This window comes from Mus pahari, chromosome 1 (genome assembly GCF_900095145.1).
Source record: "Mus pahari chromosome 1, PAHARI_EIJ_v1.1, whole genome shotgun sequence".
Lineage (NCBI taxonomy): Eukaryota > Metazoa > Chordata > Mammalia > Rodentia > Muridae > Mus > Mus pahari.
Genome location: NC_034590.1, coordinates 154,836,519 through 154,860,466, shown reverse-complemented (window position 1 = coordinate 154,860,466; position 23,948 = coordinate 154,836,519). Strand labels below are relative to the sequence as shown.

Here is a 23,948-nt window from a genome sequence, read left to right as displayed (position 1 = left end):
TTTGTGGTGTCTCTGTGTGTTTGTGTGTCTGTGTATGCCATGTATGCTTGTGGGGCCTATGTGTGTCTGTGTATGCCATGTGTGTTTGTGGTGTCCGTGTGTGTCTGTGTATGCCATGTGTGTTTGTGGTGCCTATGTGTGTCTGTGTATGCCATGTGTGTTTGTGGTGTCTGTGTGTCTGTGTATACCATGTGTGTTTGTGGTGCCTATGTGTGTCTGTGTATGCCATGTGTGTTTGTGGTGTCTGTGTATATCACGTGTGTACCTGCAGAGGTCAGAAGAGGGTGCTGAACCTCCTGCAGCTGCAGTTTCAGGTGGCTGTGAGCTGCTCCCCTCCCCATATGTCTCAATTTGATTTTGTACCAGGTGCACATTTCAAAGGCAGGTGTCAAGCTCACCATCTTATTCCTTCTACATGGTCTGTGGCAGGCCATGAAGTGGGGGAGGAGGAGGAGGAGTGGGAGAGGGATGGGGGAGGGACAGTGGCCCTCAGTCAGCGAGATTGGTGGTGCTTGGTAGAGTTAAAGCCTAAGAGGACAGCAGGAAGGGGCCGATGCCGGGCAGTGGCAGTGGCTGGGTAAGGAGATGTCCTGACTTTGATGAGGAACAGTGCTGCGGAAGTGCAAACCAAGTAGGCTCTTTCCTGTCCACGTTGCTTTGGCCACAGTGCTTCATCACAGCAATAGAAACAGGAACTAAGAGATGATTCGGAGAGCTACAGCCAGGGCTGGGCATTAGGAGGAACACTGTGTGTGTGTGTGTGTGTGTGTGTGTGTGCTGGGAGGAATGGTTGCCATGGACACTTGGTACAGGGTAGAGTTTGGGGACAGGGTCTGCATGTCAGTGGGTAGCTGTGCAGAAGGGAAGGTACCACGGGTTCGTTATCTCTGTTCTCACGGCCTTGCTTTCAAAAAAAGATATTTTTTGAAACTTTAATTTACTGCTGTGCTAATGTATCACTGTAAGAAAACAACTGTTGGCATACAGGGCTAGAGAGATGGCTTAGCAGTGAGGAGCCTTTGTTGTTCTTGCAGAGGACCTGGGTTCAATTCCCAGGAATGCACATAGTACACAGACATGTATGTGAACAAAATACTTGAAATAAAATGAGTAAACCTACAAAAAGCTAAAAATGAGAAGCTGTGGACAGAAACTCTGATCTGAAAAGCGGTCTTGGGTCAGGTCCCTTCTTGTCTCTTCTCTCCCACTGGGCAAGTTTTGGTGTTGGTGCTAGGGAGTAAATCCAGGGCTGGCACACACCAGACAGATGAGATTCTGCTTAGTTACACTCCCAGCTCTGACAGTGGTTCAACTTAGCACGTTACTGATAAATAGAAATACTGTCTAGAAGTTAAAGAAAATAAAAACAGGCGAACCAGGGCTCTATTATGACACCCTGTGTCCAAAAATAACACACAAAAGAAGAGAAGCAGATGAAATAATGTTCTCAGCATAGCTCTGATGGGTAACAGTTCTCCCAGCCACTAACCCAGAACTTGGGCAGCCAGACTCTTTTCAAGGTCCCTTCCATACCTGCTTGTGGGAGCGCCCCCACAAGACGCTGCCTTAATCCCCCTCTGGCTCCTTCCCAAATTTTAAAGGTCCAGATATTATCCAGATAACACAGTGCTTTTAAAAATGCCACATAATTTAGTGGCCTGAAAAAAAAGCCACAGAGTTTAATGGCCTGCACTGATCATTGTCATTTAACTTGTTTTTCTTCTCTTAACAACTTGCAAGGCAGTTTTATATAAAAAATTTACATATTTATATCTGGAAATTTTGTTTTAGTCTAAAATATTTTATTTAATATATCTTGAGTGTTTTGCCTACTTGTGTGTTTGTACAGCAAGTGTATGCCACGTGCCTGTGGAAGCCAGAAAAGGGTGTCAGATCCCCTCGAACTGGAGTCACAGATGGTTGTGAGCTATCATGTAGGTGCTGGAAATCAAAACCAGGACCTCTGGAGGAACAGCCAGGGCTCTTAACCACTGAGCCATCTCTCCAGGCCCCATATTTGTATCTCTCTCTCTCTTTTTTTTAGATTTATTTGTTATTATATGTAAGTACACTGTAGCTGNCTTCAGATGCACCAGAAGAGGGCGTCAGATTTCACTATGGATGGTTGTGAGCCACCATGAGGTTGCTGGGCTTTGAACTCAGGACCTTAGGAAGAGCAGACAGTGCTCTTAACCACTGAGCCATCTTTCCAGCCCCCATATTTGTATCTTATATCCAAATATATTTAACGTACTACACAGTGTCCAAACATTGTCAGTGCTCAGGAAATATGCACTGATTGGCCGATGAAGCTAAGCACGTTCAAAAGACAACATTTTTTTCTTTTTTCTTTTCTCTCGTTTCTGCTGCTATGAAATATGTCTTAGCAATAGTTTGAGTTTAGATTGTCCTCCATACTTTGACCAGTTAATAATCCAAGCATTTCCTAAATTATTATTGTGAAATTAGCAAAAGGTAATATTTTCATTTCAGGCATGTTGACTTAGCAGCCAATGCACCAGAACTTAACCTTTAGGCTAGTGGGTGTCTCTTGCCATTTTATGAACTTGTGACTTGGAGATAGCTTACTAGCCTTCCAAACAGGACCCTGCAATTTAGGAAATCCACCACTAGATGGTGATGGGAATCAGGTCAAAGTTACATAACACCATAGGGTAATTGCCAAATGTTTTAACAATGATGCCTACATGACAGATACTAAATAATAAATAAATAAATAAATAAATTCACAAGCATTCTTTGGGGGCTTCATAATGTCTAAACTTCTACGAATCATGGCTTTATTTAAAACCTTACCCAGAAAGCCATAAGATGTGCCTTTCTAGCTTACTGCAAACTTGTCTTGAAATCGTATTACTTCTGGACGTAATAATTTGGGAACTTTAGTTTTTTGGACAAGGAAGGTCACTCAGGACATTTTCTACAGCCAGCAGCTGGGGTTTGGGCCTGGGAAGGCAGTTTTGCATGCAGCCTTCACTTTATGTCCCCAGGGACTGTAAGATAGAGTACTTGCCTGGGGTGTCTGAGGCCCCAGATTCAATCCTTAGCACTACGGAGAGGGAAGGAGGGAGGGAGAGAAAGAGAAGGAGGATGATGATGAGGAAGAAGAGAGAGAGAGAGAGAGAGAGAGAGAGAGAGAGAGAGAGAGAGAGAATGTGCACTGGGAGAGGAATGTGGGGAAGTTGCCTCAGCAAGGGCCCCAAGCATCTCTTGAATTGGGAGGAGGTGATTTTTGGAAGGAGGTGATTTTTAGCTTTATTGCTTAAGAAAAATCGTACATTACACAGCAAAGGAGGAAACCAAACCCTAACACATTTGTCTTGAATTTGAAAAGTGCCCCTCAGTAGGACCAATCGTTTCCTGAAGCCACAGGTTTAAAGAGAGTGCGACTAATGCTTTAATTAGCCATCCTTCTCAATTTTAAAATGTTTAGGTTAAAAAAAAAAAAAAAAAAAAAGGACTGTGTTTGGTTTTCCCAGCAGCTTGGACCAGAACATGATCCTCTAGTGTGACAAACAGAACTTGTACTTCTCAGTTCTCCTGAGGTTTGTCTTTGGTTTTGGGTTCCAACCACCACTGTCTCAGGATGGGAAAGAGTTTTCCTTGTCATTTGTGGAAAGTCACCTTTTCTTAGCTCCAGGGGATGGGGACTTAGGGAAAATGTTACAAATGTTCTCTCTCCGAGGCTCTCATCTCAGTCCCCCGAGGAGCTGCCAAACCCAGGTCTGATGGTCCTATCCGGTCTAGTGAAGACAGGGACACTCCTCAGCCCCCAGCCTCACAGCTGTTTAAAGCCCGATGGTTAAAGTCTTGTTTATTTTCCATCCCACAGTACCAAGCCAAATGGACACTGATGTTGTTGTTGTTGTTGAACTTCAGCCACAAATGGTGCCACGTGAGCGCCCAAATCTACACACTACGTGGTGCCACCTAATCCTGGAGGAGAAGGCATCCAGGAGACAGGCTTTAGAAGGCATCCAGGAGGCAGGCTTCAGAAGGCATCTAGGAGGCAGGCTTCAGAAGGCATCTAGGAGGCAGGCTTCAGAAGGGGACAGGACGCTATGGCTTCTCTTCTATGGGCGCTTGCTCTTTCTCTGCTCTCTAAGGTCTGAGGACCCAAGGTCCATGAGGAAGTGGGTCCTCAACACACACTGCATCTACTGGCCCTGCGACCCTTCCCAGGTTATGGCAGTGTACGCTGTACATTTTATGGTAATTTGTGACAACAGCCTGAATTGACTTAGGTGAACAGGAAGACCCAAGAAAAAGACAAAAAAAGGGAACCCTCCTTTTCCCCCATCTAAACCTTTTAAAGTTGAGGTGGGTGGCTAATTAAAGCATTAGTCACACTCTCTTTAAACCTGTGGCTTCAGGAAACTTTTAGTCCTACTTAATGGGTCTTCCCCCGCCCCCATTGCTGGGGAAATGTACGAAAAATAGAATCCAAATTCCATAGGCTGCCCCGGAGGGTGCAAGGGTTCTGCTTCTGATACCCTATTCCCATCACACCAGCATCTGCCTGTGCTGGTCACAGGCCAGGGCTCAGATCCCTGACGCCCCCCACTGCTGCAGCCTCTATTCTGAGCTCTCTCTCTCTCTCTCTCTCTCTCTCTCTCTCTCTCTCTCTCTCCTTGGTCAAGGTTCCCTGAACCCTGAGGGGAGAGGAGGGGTTTGGTGGAGACATCCCAATTAGAGCTGTCTATTCTGAGCTCTCTCTCTCTCTCTCTCTCTCTCTCTCTCTCTCTCTCTCCCTCCCTCCCTCCCCACTCTTTCCCTAGTCAGTTCTCAGCAAGTATCCTTTCTTCAGCCTGCTCTGTTGGCCACTTCAAAGGCAGCCAAGTCTCCTCCACCCAGTCTATTTATGCTGTGGCTCAGTATGAACAATTGAGCTTACCTGAGTTACTGTGCTTCCCTGCTTCCCTCACCCCCGCTATTGCCACGCAATCTCTAGAAGAGCAGCTGCCACAGTGTCTTGTCAGTACCAAGCACTACGCAGACATCGGTGAGACAGCTGACAATCAGTGACCTAAATTTTTGAGCCCAATACTACAAACCAGCAGAGCTAGCTGTTCGTTCTTTTATCCTGCACTCCTGCTCTCCCCGTCGCGGAGGAAGGTCCGCTTTAGTACTGACAAGTCTTTTAGCCTGGGAGGCACAGGAAGTGAGTACAGGGCTGTGGTTTTCTCGGGTTAGCCTCTCTGCCCTCAGACTTGCTGGGTATCCAGTCACACCTGTGAGCAGCACTCAGCTAGTCCATGGCTGCTTCTACCTGGATTAACTTTCTACCACTCTCCCTGATGTCCCAGGGCTCCGGCTTCAGAAGCAGGCAGAAGTGTCAACCCTGAAGCCTGACTAATTTCTCAGCCAGATGATCCATCTTAGGATCTTACATTCAAGCCTTAACTTCATTCGCACAACTGCTTCAAAGGTAGCACCTACTTCAGAGGGCGGTAGTGAGCTTTAACAGGTGATTCAGATAAAGGATGCAGTAAAGCTGCTTTCCAACGCTCTCCATCCTGTAGCCCCCAGCCTGCCTCATTTTACACGTTCTACCCCTTCTGCTGGTAATGTCCGACGGTTCCCCCCTCCACCCCCTTCCCTTTTCATGGCTACTTTTATTGGCTGCCCATCACTAAAAGTATCTGCAGAGTCCTGGCACATAAAGCCAGCCAGCACACCCAGTGTTCTGGGCAGAGGGAATGACCCTCTCCAGCTGAACGATTTCAGCCGCTGGTACAGTTATCATGTGTATTCATTGGATGTTTTGTTGGACTGGGCTAAGTGGGACTCTAGCTAATGTCTCAAGGCCAAGTTTATAATGATTTGCTGAATGCCAGAAAATAGAATAAAATAAAATCCGCTAGAGTAAGAGAAAGGGAGAAAATCTAAAAGCCTCCTGTGTACTGCAACACTAAGGAAAGAGAAAAGTCAGCCCTTCTTAGTGCAGGCCACTGAGGGTGGCTACATCTGTCCATGATGCACTTTTTTTTTTTTTTTTTTTTTTTTTTTTTTTTTTTGGTTTTTCGAGACAGGGTTTCTCTGTGTAGCTGTCCTGGAACTCACTCTGTAGACCAGGCTGACCTCGAACTCAGAAATTCACCTGTGCTGGGATTAAAGGCGTGCGCCACCACACCTGGCTCCCATGATGCACTTTTAAGAGTGGTTCTTCAGTGGCCCACTTTAGTATTATGGTTTAGAAATTCCATCATATAAGTCAGTACTCTGTCGTAGAAGATCATCATGGCTCTCTATATGTTTGGTTTATTTATCCCTTGCCAACTGACCTCAGAAGAAACGAATAACATCACTCCGGTGCCAATGCCAGGGGTTCAAAAGAGACAGTTCTGTTAGTGTTTCTGTTAGAAACACTTCTCAGACAGGCTCCTCTCCCTTTAACTTGTGCCTTAGTGTCTCCACAGGAAATACAGGAATCAGGGTCTCCACAGGAAATAAATGAATCAGGGACCAGGACTGGGACAAATGCTTAGCAACAACCATGATACACAGTAACAATCAAGCTTACTCAAGCAGGGCTTTGTACAGCCAGGGAGGAACTGTCACCCAGCACTGTGGGGCAGGGAAATGGCGTGTGTGTTATGCTTAGGTCTGTAGCCCGCTGCCTCTTGGAGGAGTTACCTTCACGAACTGCACATCACTGAGAATGTGCACCGAGTAGTCAGGTGTGTAGAGGTTGTTGCTGCTGCTGTACAGTTGCGTGTTGCTTCCGCCGAAGTCACTGCGCTCTCGGTTTGGAGACTCGGAGCGATTCAACCCGCTGCAGCGAGAAGGGGACCGGTTTACTGCAGATGGTGAGGAAGAGGGAGGGGAACGAGAGAGGAGACAAGGAATGGCGGGTGGGAAAAAGAGAGGAAGGATGAGAGGAAGGAGGAAGAGAGAGAAAGGCGCTGTTTACCGAGGTCTCATGGCACTACCAGGCTATGGCACTGTAAGGACAGGGGCCCACACCCCACTAGAGCCCAAGAAGTTGGTGGCTTGTCAGTGTTGTCTCCTGTGAAGCCCGGCTTGGCCTGGGGAGGAAGCCAGAGTGCTCCGTTTCCCTAGATGGGGGACGGACAGAAGTAGGAAGCTGTCTTGGCTCTTGTCTTTAAGTTAGGTATAGGAGGACCCCCAAATACACAAGGATAGTACTGTGTATATGGTATTTCTCTGCTGGGACAAGGTGCTGTACACAGTGTTATGACAGAAAGACCAAGGCCTTAGGCTTATCTTCAGGATCACCTGTCATTTCACCATAGCCATATTTTAGTGGGGCTAACTTGGCCTGCCTGAGCAGTGGCAGGCAGTGGGTGGGTCCACGAGCCATAAGGGTAAATAGTTACAAGTTGTATAGCATGTTAACATGCAGTTAAAATGTTTTAGCCTTGCCTTTTACGCCCGATCATACCAACCTGTAAAGCAAGGCTCCACTCCTTGAGTTTTATGGCAGCAACAGGGTTGCGTGGGGTGAGCCAGGCTCTGGTCTTAGGGCTCCTGGACTCTGTATCTTTCAGGGATGTCTGGTTGTGGAACTATAGAATTCTGCATGTCTGAGATATGTAGCAGGAAGAACATGGGCTCAGGGTGGGCACAGCCCCTTGGCTATTATGAATGTCTTGCATTATCCAGAGGGGGAGCATTGAGGACAATAGTCCTTAGAAATGTGGGTCATAGAGAGGCTCATTCTGGCATAAATAGAACCTGGAATGATTCACAGACTTTCAGTCAAAGATTTAAACGTCTCCATAGTTTCTTTAAATTCAGTAAAGACTATGCCATTTGGTTTTAAAATGGACAGTGATCTATCTTCCCTAGGACCAGTATTGGGGAGGAAAGCTGAAGGAGATCTTAAGCACTGTCTCAACACTGGGACCAGCCCAACCAGAGACCAGAGACTGCAAAGCCCTTCTCATCCCGTTTCCCAACTGATGCCATCTGCATGCCTTCCCAGGACACTAAGGAGGCTGCTGGCTTCTCAGAACTCAGATCTACCTCAGCTCAAGTGAAGACTCAAGGCCTTCAAAGTTCCCTCAGGGCAGAAACTTAAGGGTTTGATTCTGCCCTGTGACATGATGCTCATGTCAGTCAAGACGTCTGAGCAGCACCTGCTGGAGCGAGTCACAGCGTATGATGACTTGTCTATTTGCCAAGCCATTACAGCTTGGCAAACCACACAGCTAAAATACTAAACAGAGGTTGAATCACATTCTCTCTAGGACCATAGGATCACCGCTTTCATAGGATTATAGGATGGAGGATCCCACATTTACCTTAGTCATCTCTGAAAAGGCCATTTACTTGCTTGAAGATATTTGCCTCCGGAGACCTGGGATTAGCCCTGACTTCCCTACTCCCTTAGGACCACAGCAACACCTGCCATTGACTTCTAACCCAAAGGGCTCTGTTTTCTCCTCTTCCTACTCAAGGACAGTTACCATCGGTTTTGTCTGGGTCACAATCTGTTCTTACTAATCTCAAACAGCAGTTCTCTCTCTCTCTCTCTCTCTCTCTCTCTCTCTCTCTCTCTCTCTCTCTCTCTCTGTGTGTGTGTGTGTGTGTGTGTGTGCGGGGGCGGGGGGGGGAGGAAAATCCCATGACTCCAAGTCAATGCCAAACACTCTAACAGTAAAAACCCAATTTATACACCGGGCTTCCCCTTTCTCACATACACATGATAAAATTTACAACTTAGATACAGTAAGAGACCACTTACCACTAAGTTTTAACTAATGAAATAGAATTATCATATACACTACGATAAAAGTTGTTTATACATTGTGAATTCCCTGTTTCCTAAATTTTCATCTTAATACTTGTGGATCTTGATTAACATGGGCACTGGAAATCACAAAAAGTGGAAGTGTGGAGAGAAAGCGACCACTGAGGTCTATTTCCATCAATTCATCTCTGATTCAACCTGAGTAAACCCAGACTCCTTGCTGACCCCCACTCTCCTGGCTGATTTAGTCCTGGGCTCCCCCTCTTTGCTCTTGGCCTCTGGCTTCCTTGGGCACCCTCAATCATGGAAGTGCCTCTCTCTGAGAAGATGCCAGTCTCTTGGTTCCCAGGCCTGCCTGCCAAGGTGGCTTCCTTCTTAATCCCTCGCTGTCTCTGGAGATGCTCACTTCTCTGAAGACACCATCTGGGTACCGAGAAGCTCCCCGATGTTCGTTACTGCCTCTTTCCAGTCCTTCCAAAAACACTTTTTACAAAGATTGATTATATATTCGTCAGCCCTGTTAACCCTAAATTCAGTGAGGGTAGAGTCCTCGCCTTTCCTGATCCCCGCCGTTCCTGATCGTCATCGGCACACATCCATAGAGCCTGGGCAGGTACTCAGTACAAACGCAGAGTGGACAGATCTGTACCTATCATCAGCCCTTGAAGGAATTTTAATTTAGAATCGAAATCCTGTTTAAAGGGAGGTATTTAGAGCTCCCTTTCCTCTATGAGCTATAGTCGCCTGGGGAAGCCCATTTCTCCAAGAAGCTAGGGCTGAGAGCAGGATGCTTGGAGTATTGCTGTATAGAGTTAAATCCAAGATGCCTCAGGCCTTGGCTTAGGGGAGAGGCCAGGGAGCACCCGGGGAGCACCAAGACTCTGCCTTCTCTTTAACAACAGTGTGTGAGACAAGAGGTCCTGGAGTCAGGCCTGTGGAAGTGCCTCCAACAGGTGTTGGAGACCAGACCGTCCAGAGTGACTGAGGATTGACACGGCAGTGACCGAGAACATAGGGACACATGCACCAGTGGCTGTGAGCTATAAGACTGTGGTCTTGGTCCCTTGGAAACAAACTGATGGGTTCTGGCTTGGCCAAATCTACTTGTAGCTCTTCAGGGTAGCAGCTGGCTAAGCAATCCAGAGCTCTGTCCTCTGGGGTAGCTGTGCGAGGAGCAGGTAGTTCTGCAGGAGGGCAGCTTCTTTGGTGTTCGATCAGGGTCTGCAAAACTGACTCGGCATCCACTGAGTCAGGCATAGCTCAGGGGAGAAGGCGTGAGCTCTGCCTGCAACTTCATGGCTGCATCTTCTACTTTTCTTGACCAAGCGGGGGCTTTGCAGCTCACAGCCTCTGCCCCACATCCCCACATCACATTTCCATACACTATTTGGAAAGGATGACAGGGAAATGGAACCTATCTTACCTACTGAGCTTTCCCCATCTGCAGACGCCATCTGCCTGAATCACTTCCATTCCTTACAGGAAATGGAGGTTACAATAGAGGCAAATACATTCTAGTTCTCTGCTAAGTTCTCATCGCAAGCACCTGGGAAAAGGAGATCACCCTGCTTTTATTTAGGGACTCACATGTTAAACATTGTGTATATGTATATGAGATACACACACACACACACACACACACACACACACACACAAGACCAAAAGCAGGCCAGAGGCATATTGGCTACTTGTCCCAGCTCCTATTGGTGTCTCTGTGGTCAGCAGAGACGTGTTCTGTTGTCCAATCTGATGCATTCAAACCCCCCTCGAACCCCACTTAGGGTTTTCCACTTTGTCTCGAACACTGTTGTTAAAAAGAAGGTGGAGTCTTGGTGCTCCCTGGGTGCTCCCTGGCCTCTCCCCTTAGCTGCTAGGCCAAGGCCCGAGGCTTCTTGGATTTGTTTTTCCTATTAGATGTTTTCTTCATTTACATTTCACATGTTATTCCCTTTCCTAGTTTCCTCTCCAAAAATCCCCTATACCCTCCCCAATTCCCCTGCTCCCCAAACCACCCACCCCAACTTCTTGGCCCTGGCATTCCCCTATACTGGGGCCTAGAATCTTCACAAGACCTTTGATCTCCTCCCACTGATGGCTGACTGGGCCATCCTCACTACATATGCAGCTAGAGACACGAGCTCTAGAGGTACTGGTTGGTTCATATTGTAGTTTCTCCTATAGGGCTGCAGACCCCTTCAACTTCTTGGGTACTTTCTCTAGCTCCTTCCCTGGGGATCCTGTGTTCCATCCAATAGATGACTGTGAGCAGCCATTTCTGTATTTGCCAGGCACTGGCATAGCCACACAGGAGACAACTATATCAGAGTCCTGTCAGCAAAATCTTGTTGGTATAGTGTCTGAGTTTGATGGCTGTTTATGGGATGAATCCCTGGGTGAGGCGTCTTGGATTTAACTCTATACAGCAATACTTCTGACATCCTGCTATCAGCCCTAGCTTCTTGGAGAAATAGGCTTCCCCAGGCGACTATAGTTCGTTCATAGAGGAAAGGGAGATCTAAATAGCTCCCTTTAAATAGGAGCTATATGTCATTGTTGTGTTGTAAGGAAAAACATGTCTTAATATTTTTTTAAAGTAAATAGACTACTGGATGTTTATTTATAAAATCCTAAAGATTCTCAACACCAAAAGATACAAACTGTCTTGTAAAAGAAATTAAGAGAGAGAGAAAAGAAGAAAGAACCCTCATTCGTGACAAAGAAACTCCCAGCTCATCTGAGTGTTGTGCAAGTCGCTGTTTCAGCATCCTGAGACTGACATTCCTCAATAGGTAGGACACTGATGACTCGGCACTTTGGTAATTGTGCACATACTGGGAGGCTGCAGAGCGAGGGAGATGGAAAGGGAAATGCTTTTAATAAAAAAGAGAAGAAATCAGTAACAGACGAGTGCCCCAGCAGCATGGCAAACTCGTTCAAGTTGTCTTAATTCCCCTTGACATTTCCTAAGAGCACAGAGGCACAGCTTGGGGGACGAAGCAAAGTGGAAAACCCTAAGTGTGGCGAGAAGGGGAGGGGGGTTGAATGCATCAGATGGAACAACGGAACACATCGCTGCTGACCACAGGGACGCCAACAGGAGCTGGGCCAAGTGGCCAGCATGCCTCTGGCCTGCTTTTGGTCTTAGACCGTGTAGCTTGTTCCAGGGTAACTGGGTAGAAGGGAACACTGCTTTTGACCTAGCATTACTAATTGCTCTGGAGGACTGTGGTAGAGCCCCATCCACTCCACTGCTGCCACCTGTGGTCATCCTGAAGAGAGGTCTGTCCTGGCTAGCAGCTTAGAGTGACTGAGGGTTGGGTGGAGAATATATTGCAGTAAAATTTGGGGAGGTAGAAGAAGGCATGTAGGAATATTTCATATAGTAAGTGATGCTGGATAGACTCTCCTTTAGTCTCTACTAATATACAGGCCACCTTGAAGACTGTTACACAGTTCTGGGACTCTTGTCTCTCTTGTGCCTACCTTTATCTAGGGTACCCTCACAGGGAACAAAACTCAAAATCCACAAGCGTAATGCTTGACTCCCCTTTGGAGCGTAAAGATATGGGGGCTCTGTGCCCACCTGTCTACATCTTTTAGACCATGAGATGGGATGGGGGGGAACGGCTTATTTTGGTCATGGTTACCACCACAGGCCATCTGTGTTCCCCAAATTAGATAGGGATGGGGTTTAATTACAGAGGCTTATAAGAGTACAAACTAAGATTATTAAAATTCATCATTCTCGGTAGTTTTTTCTTTAACATCAGACAACCAAATGCCAAGAGCCAGCCCTCCATCAAGCCCCACGTGAACCCTGCAAGCCAGCCCCAGTTACGATCCCAGATGAACTTGCTCACGTTTCAAGGAGTGTGTTAATGGTTCCCAAATGTTTACTGCACAAGAGCCACCCCCAAGGAATATTTCCACTTGCCACATTGTACAAAGATGGAAGATTATTTTTAGGGACTCCTTGTATACTCCCGGAGAAAACGACATCATCTTTGATCTCCAAGCACATTACGGATCGACAAGAGCCTTGGTTGTGATGTCTCTTTCTCTATGTTTTTGTGGATTTAGGAGGATTGCCATGGGAAAGTCGATATTTTCTCCATCAGGAGAAGAACGAGGGGATGAATTTGGTGAGAGGGAGAGATAACTGCAGTGGGGCCAAGGAGAAGTTTCATTTTTAAACAAAAGCACCTGCAAAGTTAGCTAATTGCACTGTTCTCTGGAGGCGATCCATGGACCACTAAGCTCTCCTTACTTCTGATGCAAAGAAATGCCTCATGGATAATGATTTACAGTCACATGCTCAGTATTTTTGAAATACTTGGTACAAGGACTCTTGGACTCAATCCAATGTGAGCACCATAGTCATTAGCATGGCTAATGCAGATGTTGTCCTCTAGGGGGCGCAAAATGCTTACGTGTAGAGATGCAGTAATTGTTCCAGACAAGAGAAAGCGGGATCTAGGGACCTGGATTCCTCATCTCTCTACCTACTTATGGTAAATACAGGACTGACCAGTACGTCTGTGAGTCTGTCTCCTTGTAATAATCCCCGCCCTCTCCCAGAACAGCCGAGAAACTAGGATAAAACGGCGATTTCTTTTATGAAATTTCTTCTTCTTAACTTTCAAAATTTGCTTTTATGTATACAAGTGTTTTGCCTGACAGCATATATGTACACAGTGTAGAACGCCTAGAATTCACTGAGGCCAGAAGAGGGCACTAGATCCCTAGTGTCTGGAGTTCTGAGGGTTCTGAGCTGCCATGTGGGTACTGGGGACTAAACCTGGGTCCTCTGCAAGTGCATCAAGTGTTCTGAGGTTTTGACCTCTCTCTCCAGAACTTGGATTTGTTTTTAAAATCTTTTCATTTCTAGGGGTTATCTCCCCCCCATTCCCCCCCCCGTGCAAGACAAGTTAAGGCTTAATATGTATATACGCTTATATTTCTGGAACAGGAATAAAAACTGGGACCAGAAGGAACCCATGATTTCTTGCCACAAACCTCCCAGGCCTCTTTGCTAACATGGGACAGAAACAAGAATCAGTGTAAGAGGTAATGCTGTAGCGCAGGGTCCTGAGAATGTCAGCCAGCTATCATAGAGGCTAGCGGTTGTCCAAAGATAGAGCCCAGAAGCAAGAATGGTAGAAAGAGCAGAAAGGGAAGGTATCGGCTACTTGTAGCTTTCTCGTGCTGCACCTATCGTCCACTCTGCAGAACTGAATCAAGACTGGGGAAAGGATGGGCTTGTTCTCAGCTTTTTTTTTTTTTTTTTTTTTTTTTTTTTCAGTTTCATGTTGGATTAAACATTCACAGTCATGGAAAATGGGAAGAAGAACTCCCTGGGGTGCACATCAGCCAGAGTAGGAGGAAGTCTCTGTCGCTGGAGGGAGAAGGGCTACACAGCAAGTCTGTTTATTCTCTGGATTGGGTTACAGACGTTTTTCATAATAAATATTGTGAGCCACCACTATCCTTTACACTGAGAAATTATAACTGGGATGTCTGGATAGTTAAGGGTTAATTAAAAAGAAAAATATATGCCTTCTTTGATTCTTCTGGTTTAAAATCCTGTAAAAACACCCACCCCCCCCCACACCCCTTCTGCAGCTCATTTGCAGTACATCTTGGCATTTGCCAAGACTTGAAGGTCCATGATGTGGTCACCTCTAATTCTGCTGGCATGCGGGGGTTAGACCGCTTAGCTGGTGTGGATACCAGATTGGCATCTTGCATCGACTGTTCTAGCCTGTAGCCATTGGGAAGGCATGAATTCTCACAAAGCAAGAAGAGCTTTATTCCTTAGTGGAAAATTACCATCCACAGAGACAGAAAACTTTGGTGAAATTTGAGAAGGTGGTTAAGTTGTCTTGAACAGATAAACATGGGAACCAGATGGTTTTTGATGGGAAAATGTGATTTGGAAGACAAGTTAAAATAACTGTGTTTGAGGTTATGAATATGAGGTTTGAGGTCTCAGGACAGTCTTCCCAATGTAGAAGGTCAACTGACCAGACATAGCAGGGTTTTGGGTCACTGAGGATACAGAGGGTTTGGGGAGGGAAACATAGATGGGGTAACCACAGGGAATGACGGACTTTTTTTTTTTTCTAGTACAGAAGGAATCTAGGGTCTGGGGAAGGGACTAGAGGCAGAGAGAGAAAGGGGGCAAAGTAGGACAGGGACACTTGGGGAGCAAGGAAGAAGGTGGAGGGCAGGAGAGAGGGAAAGGAGAGGGGAGAGGGAGGGAAGAGAGAGAGAGACAGAGACAGAGGGAGGGAGAGAGAGGGAGAGAGGGAGGAAGGGAGGGAGAGGGAGAGAAGGAGGGAGGAAGGGAGAGAGAAGGAGAGAGGGAGGGAGAAAGGGAGGGAGAGGGAGAGAGGGAGGAAGGAAGGGAGGGAGAGGGAGAGAGGGAGAGAAGGAAAGGGGAGAGGGAGGGAAGAAAGAGACAGAGGGAGAGAGAGAGGGAGAGAGGGAGATAAGGAGGGAGGGAGAGGGAGGGAGGGAGGGAGGGAGGAGAGGGTGGGAAAGAGGGAGAGAGGGAGTGGACTTTTTAACGTCAGGAAAATTTATGTAATACATTCCTGCCTTGGTCTTCACTCCATGGTACTGAGAGATCAACTTCTAAAGGTAGAAACAACATAAACAGCTATTTAATTATTCGAATTTGCTGTACCCAATGCAGTCATTGGGTTACTGAGTACTCTAATAGGTTTCACTAGATTTAACAAGAAAACCGTTAAGTTTTATATCATTTACACGAGGCGCTACACCTAATGGAAAGCTATTTGGACACTTTTACATACAGTAGTAACCTCTGAATGTGTAGAAATGAGATGCTACCACACAGGAGAGTTCTAGGAAGAGGGGGATGGGTTAGTAGCTAACTACAGGGAAGCAAAGGTTGAAGAAAAGGATGCTAGGCAGGAAGGGCAGTGTTCCATCACTTCCTCTGTTTCTTCTGCGCTTTTTAATTCCCCCCACTTGACAAACTACTTCTCACCTCAACCATGATTCCACACAGATACATACACACATATAAATCCTGGCAGGAAAATTCCTGACACTATGCAAATGAGTATTATTTGTGCTTTATGTCTTAGTCATCCAGGAGCCTGTGGGTAGAGACCAGTTCTCATGCAGGACAGTGAAAGGGGACCAAAGGCCTCCTGCTAACCCGACTGGATCTACAGAGACCCGAGATACTCATGCATGTTTACCTGGGGAGCCTGCCAGAGAGTCCCCTCTGCTGAAGGCGAAGGTACGAGACACAGAGACGGGCACTAAGGAGTCAAGGGCATGTGAGTGGCAAAGAGGAGATAAACACAAAAGAAGAGAGACAAAGCAGAGGGTGAGACCGTCTGTTCCCGGTTCTTCACAATAGCACATTTCTTGGCAAAAATAAACCTTGCTTTGGGAAGCACAGGAATTCTATGTTTATGGAGTCACTCTCCAGAGAGACAAAATAAAATGAACTCCACTGAAGGTCTCCTGAGAGGATATGCAATCACCTCAACGGGACTCACAGATGCCAGTGACTAGCACAGCCAGTGCCCTTGGGAAGAGCACATGAGCAGCCTTCTCTTGAGGGGCCCACCTTAAGCTGGCAAGTCTGCTAGAGGCCAGCACTGTGCCCTGCCCTCTGCTCTCCCAGTGGCCACATGTAGCCTGTTCAACTGCAGGAGAGCACTCGGGTAGACATCCAGAGGCCAGGATGCTCCTATGAAGGCATCTGCTAGGAGGCTGGAGCCTGCCCAGAGAACTTAGGCAAAGGCAGGGCAGGATTCTAGTGGCCCAATTGTGAATCAATTTTATGAATCAAATCAGGTGGTTTCTAGAGATCACAAGTGTTCCAAAGCACCTCTTTTCTTTTCTTTTCTTTTCTTTTCTTTTCTTTTCTTTTCTTTTCTTTTCTTTTCTTTTCTCTTTTCTTTTCTTTTTTCTTTTCTTTTCTTTCCTCTCCCCCTTTCTCTGTTCCCAGAGACAGAAATGGTTCTGGCCACCACTCATGGCTTCGGTCCTTTTCTCATGTTAATCCTGATGTTAATCTACACAGAACTCTGTCTTATCTGATCATTCTCACAATCCCTTCCTAGGACCCAAGTGAAACCGATCAACAGGATGAAGGCACATGGAATAGGTGGCTTCTGGGTCCTTATATTCTACAGCACAGATCTGATATCAAATTATTTATCCAAGCAGGGGAAGAGGAGGGAGTTTTATACCTACCTGGTAACCATTCTGCCATAGGATGTTAATGAGTGTCTGAACTGGCCTCTGTTTGGAGACACACTGGAGCAAGAAACCCCAGTCTCTGGGAAAATCAGTTCTTCCTAAATTAAATGTCTACTCTGCTAAGCAAATGGAAGGCTCCTTCTCCCCGCCTCCTGCATAGCTCTGTGTCCTCCCATGGTACCCGGGCTCATGTGAGGCTCCTCTAGAAACCCAGGCTCCCTCATCACGGGCTCCAGGATTTCTTGGCAATCAAAGTCAAGAAAAAGAATGGAGTGCTAGCTGGGCACCATGACACACAGACGGAGGCAGGCAGATCTTTGTGAGTTCTGGTCTACATAGCAAGTTCTAGGCCTGTCGGGCTATACAATGAGACTCTGCCTCAAAAAGGGACAGAGACCAGAGCATGGACTGTGGTGCCTGAGCCACACTCAGGAACACCTGGGGGAATCTCTGTAATGTCAAGTTCAACACTGAGACACAAATCCCAGGTGTTGAACCTACTAGGTCAAGACCCTGCAAGAGTTGACTGTCCCGTGGTGTGGTTTAAGCTCAAGCTCCACCTCCCAACTGCATGCTGATGTTCCTGCCTGGTAAAATGTGGAGCTGGGGGCTCTTGGACCTTGACATGAGCACCAGCTCAGAGGTGGGGTGGGGGCGGACTTTGCATTTAGCTCACACTGCACTTGGGGTCGGTGGAGGATTTGATGGAGGACGGACAACCTCTTTTCCCCTACTGGGCAATGTTCTTGTCTTTCCTGAGTATGTATGTGCAAAGGCTCAGAAGCATAGGAAAAGAAAAGAGTCTTTAATGCTTTCCTTTAGTTAGTTAAATACATAGAATAATGACTCATGTATATGAAGATGCCATGGTAAAACCCATCACTTTGTATGACAGCAGACTACGGTTGCAACTTTAGTCTTCTCACTGATAAAACTGAAGGAATTTTCAGAGAACTAGGATCCGAGGAACCAGATAATATCTTCTTACTTGGCATTGGTTTTCATTGATTTATTTGTGTGTCTCTGGGTGGGTGTGGCATAGCAATGTGGGTGAAGGTCAGTTATCTTTTCCAATGTGGGCTCCAGGGTAACAAACTCAATCATCTGACTCAGCAGCAAGGATCCTTTCCTGACGGACCCTCTTGTTGGACCTTTCTAAAGAATGTCATATGAACTGGGGAGGGGCGGGGTGGTGAGATCTATGAAACCCTTTGTTTTCTGTTTTTCTTTTTTCACGGCTCTTTTTGAAGAGCAGAGCCAGAATTTCTAGGCAGCATCGTAACAGCCCTATCATGTCCATACAGCCGCTGAATTCTAGACCACAATGATCTAAAATCTGTATCCATTGTGCTGTGTGAACTAGTCATGACACAGGAGACGTCCCATCCGGGCTAAGTCATCAACTGGCTAGGTGATTTGGGACACATCATTTCTCCACCATTTCTTATTAAAATTTTAATTAATAAACTTGTTTATTATCTATTTTTTTGTGGGGCTGGGATTTGAACTCAGGGCCTTGACCTTGCTAGACAGCTACTTGGCCACTGCTCCATGCACCCAGCCCTTTTTCCTCATTCTGAAGTGACATCTACCTTGCTGTGCTTGGCATATGATGCTTCAAAGCCTTCCGAGAAATTCAAATATAAAACACTATATAAAATCTCTTTTATGATAAAAGGAAATACCCCACTTGACATTAAAGTGGCCACTGCAAAATTTAAACCAATGAATCTAAAGGAATTCTAGAGAAAATTCTTTCTAGATTACATTCAGATCACAATTGAAGCCATGCTTTCTACACACAAGCACATTGATTCTACACAGAAACTAGCAAGAAGGTAGAGCACAGAAGGGCAGACAGCCACCAGCCCTGTGCCAGTCCACACCCCCAAGCTGCATGCATGGCCAGCTGGCAGCCACCTTGTCGCCAACAGAAAAGCTGTAGGCAAAGGAAGAGCAATGGCTAAGCAACAGATTCCACTAGCCTTGAGTCACAACACCAAACGCCACAGTTACCTTTTCCTGAGGACAAACATCATAGACCAAAAACAAAACAAAACTAATATTATAGCATTTCAGATAAAGGCCAAGGGTGAATTACCATTGCAGAGAAGGAGAGACTGGACGGCCACCAGAGCATACATTTTTTTGCATTTCCTGACAAGTGGCAACTCATGGTGCCCCCCACCCACCAAGCCACACTTCTGTTCATCCCTTGTGCATGAACAGAGAAGCCAAGGCACACATTGCAGACACACAAAAGCTAAGCCTCCGTTCTCTGTGGGTACCTGGTAGGAGGCAGTGTTCCCGGCAGAGCCAGAGCATTACAAAGAAGCTGCCGCCATTCACATGAACCCAGCCCATGTTCAAATAGCCTGGTTCAGGTTCCCAGAGTGGGCTGAGGCAGCACCATGGCAGGGAAGACATGAGGAAGGGGTTTGAGAGATACATACGGAAGACAGAGGATCCAGCCAGACTTCCAACCTTCCGCACGTCATTATCTAAGGGCAGAAGGGTGCAGTGGGTTTCAGAAGTAATTCAGAAAACAGAACGTCTCACGGAAATCTCCACTTCTACTCCACCCCAGCACCAATTAGCCCTACAGGAATCAGGCAATCAAACAGGAAGGAGGGTCTTAGGGAAGCAGAGTAAAGTCAAACAACTTGTCCTTTTTTTTTTTTTTTTTTTTTGCCGAAAACCCAGTTCTCCACCCCAGCACTTGCTACAAGATAACCTTTTCCATTCCCACCTCAGTTCTCTTCCTCTTAAAGCCAAACAAAATCTGAAGAAAAGTTATTTTATGCCCTCTTTGCACAGAAGGAAACCCTAGCCAAAGAAGTAAAACAACTTATTTTAAAGGTGTTTAACAGGACTCGTGACCCAAGCCTACATCTTTCTTGGCCGCCCCACTGCTTCTCTGATAAACTCCGGCTTGAGAACTGGAATACCTGAACAAGCGCTGGTCATGATGGCTGGAACACCATAGTAGGTAAAGGCTCCATTCTCAAAGCGAAGGCCTTCCTTACCAACCTCCACTTCCACTTTCCCCTGGAGAGAGAAGGAGGGTAAGGAGCTCACTGAAGCTGGGATGGGCACTTCCAGGTCTTGCATCCCCTCAGACCCTAAGGACTTTTGTGGGCACTGACAAATGGACTCAAGTGATCACAGGGCAGTGTTAATTCTGCCTAGATTTCCTTTACAGAAACACAAGCTCCCACTTCAGAAGCCCCTTGCAGTGAATTCACGGCTTCATCAGTCCTAAAGCAGCACGTGGTCCTGAATACCCAAGCTTCCCTACTACACTGTAGCTGCCTTTCCAGAACACAGGCCTGAAGCACCAGGTAAGCCAGAGCTAGTAAGCAGCTTTACTGACTCAGGCTCCCAGATGAGACCATTTCTGGGTCTGGCTGAGACAGAACCCACTCTTGTTGAATTCACCATCCGTGATAGTGATAACTAACATTCATTGTCAATGATAGCAGTAACTACCATGAGGGTAGAGCTGCATTTATGCAGCTGTTACTGTTTTGTGGATTCTCACAGTCAGTCCTGCAGGGTTTCTCTGTGTAGCCCTGACTGTCATGGAACTTAGACCAGGCTGGCCTTGAACTCAGAGATCCGCCTGCCTCTGCCTTCCAAGTGCTGGGATTAAAGGTCTGCACCACCATGTCTGGCACCTTTGCATTTTTCAAAATAAATATTTGCAAAAGGGAGGATTAGGAATTCTTGACAAAATGTTAACAGTTGTTGAAGCTAGGTAATAGTTACATTTTTTTTTCTTCTTTCTACTTTTTGGCTAGTTTCCTATAATAAAATATTTAAAATGAACACTGCCGCCTGGCATATGTGACATTTTTATGTCCAGTTGACAGATGAATTGATTTAGGCTCAGAGAGGTTCACTGGCTTAGCCAAGGTTTGCTAGCAAATAGACACAATGACATTTTCAAGGCAAATCTTTCCAATTCCTTTCTATTTTATTCCCTTCAGCTTTTTATTTGAAAACTTTTCCTGAGGAAGGACTGCATGTGTCCTTGCATTATATACACAATGTAACACAATCCATTTCTAATGGTGAAGAAAAGGACCCCATTTATGGGGGTAGAATCCTTATTTTACTGAGGTTACTCGGAATGCTAGACATGAGACAAATCATGGCATAAAAAGGATAGGCTGAAGTGGACTGTAAGGGACAGCGGCCAGTTCTAACTCAATGTGTAACGGAGAGTGGCCAGTTCTAACTCCATGTGATCTTGACTCAGATCTTAAGCCATCACTGTTTCTAGGGCCTATAAAACTCTGCTGGGAAGAGACATGGAGCCAGTGATGGAGCTCACAGCGGGGCCAGGACAGGATGAACTGTGCTCCAGTGGAACTGTGCCTGACACTTTTAATTAAGTAATTAATTTTATTTTAGACAGAGTCTTGCCAAGTAGCTCGGCTTGCCTGCCACCCAGTATGTAGATCAGACTCTTCTAAAACTCATAGCTATCCTCCTGCCTTTGCTTCTTGAGTGCTGGGATAACAGGCATGTGCCATCATGCCCAGCTGTGATATATACTTAAGGCAGGCCCGTCCAGGTACCCAGGGAAGGCATCTGATACCTTTTTTTGATTCAGTCATTGCCTTCCTTCCTGGCCCTTGCAGAGGGAGATGTTTCAGGGACCCACAGAGAATAAATGTATCCCATGTGGTCCAGGAGGCAGAGTAAGGGCCAGTGTGGAAGTCAGAGATGCTGAGAGTCAGATCAACAGAAGAGAGGGTTTAAGAAGAATCATGGACACATCAGGAGGCAGTGGGGGATACTCAAGCAGACACCCCGAGATATCAGGATTCCACAGGCTCTTTCAGTTCAGAAGGAGAATGCCTTTACTGAACATGCAGAGGTCTTATTGTCCCCCAAATATGCTCGAGTGCTTAGGTGAAAGCCCATAGGAGAAGCTACAGCTCCCGGGATACCACTCTCACATGGCCATGGCGTTGCTGTGGGTAATGCAAGGATGCTTACCCCATTGGGCTTCTTCTCTAGGTACCCTGCAACGAGGGAAGCAAAGCCTGAGGAATTCCCCTTAGCCTTGCAGGTGCCCTCCTCTTGCTCTCGGAAGTCCCCTGACCTTGACACCCACCTGTAAGAGCAGCACAAAATAGTCCACGGGGCGGTTGCGCAGGTAGAGGCAGTGTTCTGGGGCTTTCTTGTTCCGCTCATCAAACTTAAGCTCCTGGATCACGTTGGGATGTTTCAGAAGCCGGAGCAGGATCTTCTCCGAAAGGTACAGGGACTTAAAGGGCTCCACTTCTGGAAGGCAGCAGGGAGTGGTGGTGGACATCTGCACTCCTGCCCCTCCCCCCATGCCAACTGCAAAAGCTGGCAGGGGGCGAGTGCAGCATCTGCGCTGCGGTTTCATCTAGAACAAGAGCCTTAAGTAGGCCGAGAGTTCTGCAGGTAAACCCCTCAGATGAGGAACGTTAACCCCCAGTGTGCATCCTGGGGCCTTCTCTATGCCTTCTGGGGCTGATTACTGCTTCATTGATAGCTCGGGAGACACAGGTCAGCGTTTGGGAAAGGACAGTTTTGTTATGACTCTTTCCCCTTGATTTTATTTAGAGTTGGACCCTGGACAACAAAGTCATGGGCATAACAAAGTCTTTAATTTTACAGTAGAACGACGCACAGAGAATTGAGTCTGGCTTATCTGGATAACATTCACCTGCTGGCTGAAATGAAATCCCAGGTTAACAGAGAGGTAATGACTTCAATAATAAGTTGTCAATAATGTAAAATATCATTTATCATACTTAACTATTAATAGGCATTATATATTGATACTTGCAGAATTATACTAAGAAGATGAAGCTGCTTTGCTTTGGGCATTTGATCCATGATTAAAAAAATTACATTCATCCTTAGTGAGGTAACCCAATCACAAAAGAAGTCACTAGATATGCACTCACTGATAAGCAGATATTAGCCCAGAAACTTAGAATACCCAAGATACATTTTGCAAAACACAGGAAAACCAAGAAGGATGACCATCATGTGGATACTTCATTCCTCCTTAGAATAAGGAACAAAATACCCATGAAAGGATATAGGTACAGAGACAAAATTTAGAGCTAAGATGAAAGGATGAGAGACTACCCCATCCGGGAATCCATCCCATCATCAGCCACCAAACCCAGATACTAATGCACATGCCAGCAAGATTCTGCTGAAGGGACCCTGATATAGCGGCCTCTTGTGAGGCTATGCCGGTGCCTGGCAAACACAGAAGTGGATGCTCACAGTCAGCTATTGGATGGAACACAGGGTCCCCAATGAAGGAGCTAGAGAAAGTGCCCAAGGAGCTTAAGGGGGCTGCAATCCTGTAGGTGCAACAACAATATGAACTAATCAGTACCCCCTGAGCTCGTGTCTCTAGCTGCATATGTAGCAGAAGATGGCCTAATCAGCCATCATTGGGAAGAGAGGCCCCTTGGTCTTGTAAACTTTATATGACCCAGCACAGGGGAAGGCCAGGGTCAAGTAGTGGGAGTGGGTGGGTAGGGGAGCAGGGGTGGGGGGAGGATATAGGGAACTTTCGGGATAGCATTTGAAATGTAAATAAAGAAAATAATAATAAATAAAAATAAATAAATAAAATAAAATAAAATTAGGATTTTGCTTTCTTAAAAAGAAAAAATTACATTCAGACAAGATTACATGTTGAAAACTCTACTGTAAGGAAGCTCCACTTTATTGTTACCCACCTTTTAGTACCTGGACAGCTCTGGCTAGCACTCACTATATCCTCAATGAGTATATATTGTATTAGCTAAAAATGGAACTTAGTCATAGACTGACCATTCTAGGTGAGCATGTTAATTAGGGCTGAGTGATGTCAGAGAGTTCAAAGGCAAATCCTAGCCTCTTCATACAAAGGAGCTCGTGGTTCCTATACCTGCTTTTCTTTCTGAGGGCCCAGGAT

At 46.2% G+C, this 23,948-nt stretch overlaps 1 protein-coding gene across 4 annotated transcripts in view; it reads right to left on the bottom strand.

Annotated features, from left to right (window-relative positions):
• The window catches only part of Cnnm1 (cyclin and CBS domain divalent metal cation transport mediator 1), a 59,795-nt gene that overhangs the window by 7,425 nt on the left and 28,422 nt on the right, over positions 1–23,948 (bottom strand). For 2 of the 4 annotated variants that reach the window (XM_029545317.1, XM_021195262.2), the window contains exons 4-8: positions 22,110–22,279; positions 19,933–20,032; positions 19,438–19,485; positions 15,970–16,032; positions 6,658–6,821 (exon numbers count right to left, since the gene is read on the bottom strand). In XM_029545317.1, the coding sequence (XP_029401177.1) occupies positions 6,658–6,821; positions 15,970–16,032; positions 19,438–19,485; positions 19,933–20,032; positions 22,110–22,279 (545 nt within the window). The remainder of the gene's footprint in view (positions 1–6,657; positions 6,822–15,969; positions 16,033–19,437; positions 19,486–19,932; positions 20,033–22,109; positions 22,280–23,948) is intronic. The other 2 variants (XM_021195271.1, XM_029545323.1) reach the window with 1 other exon arrangement.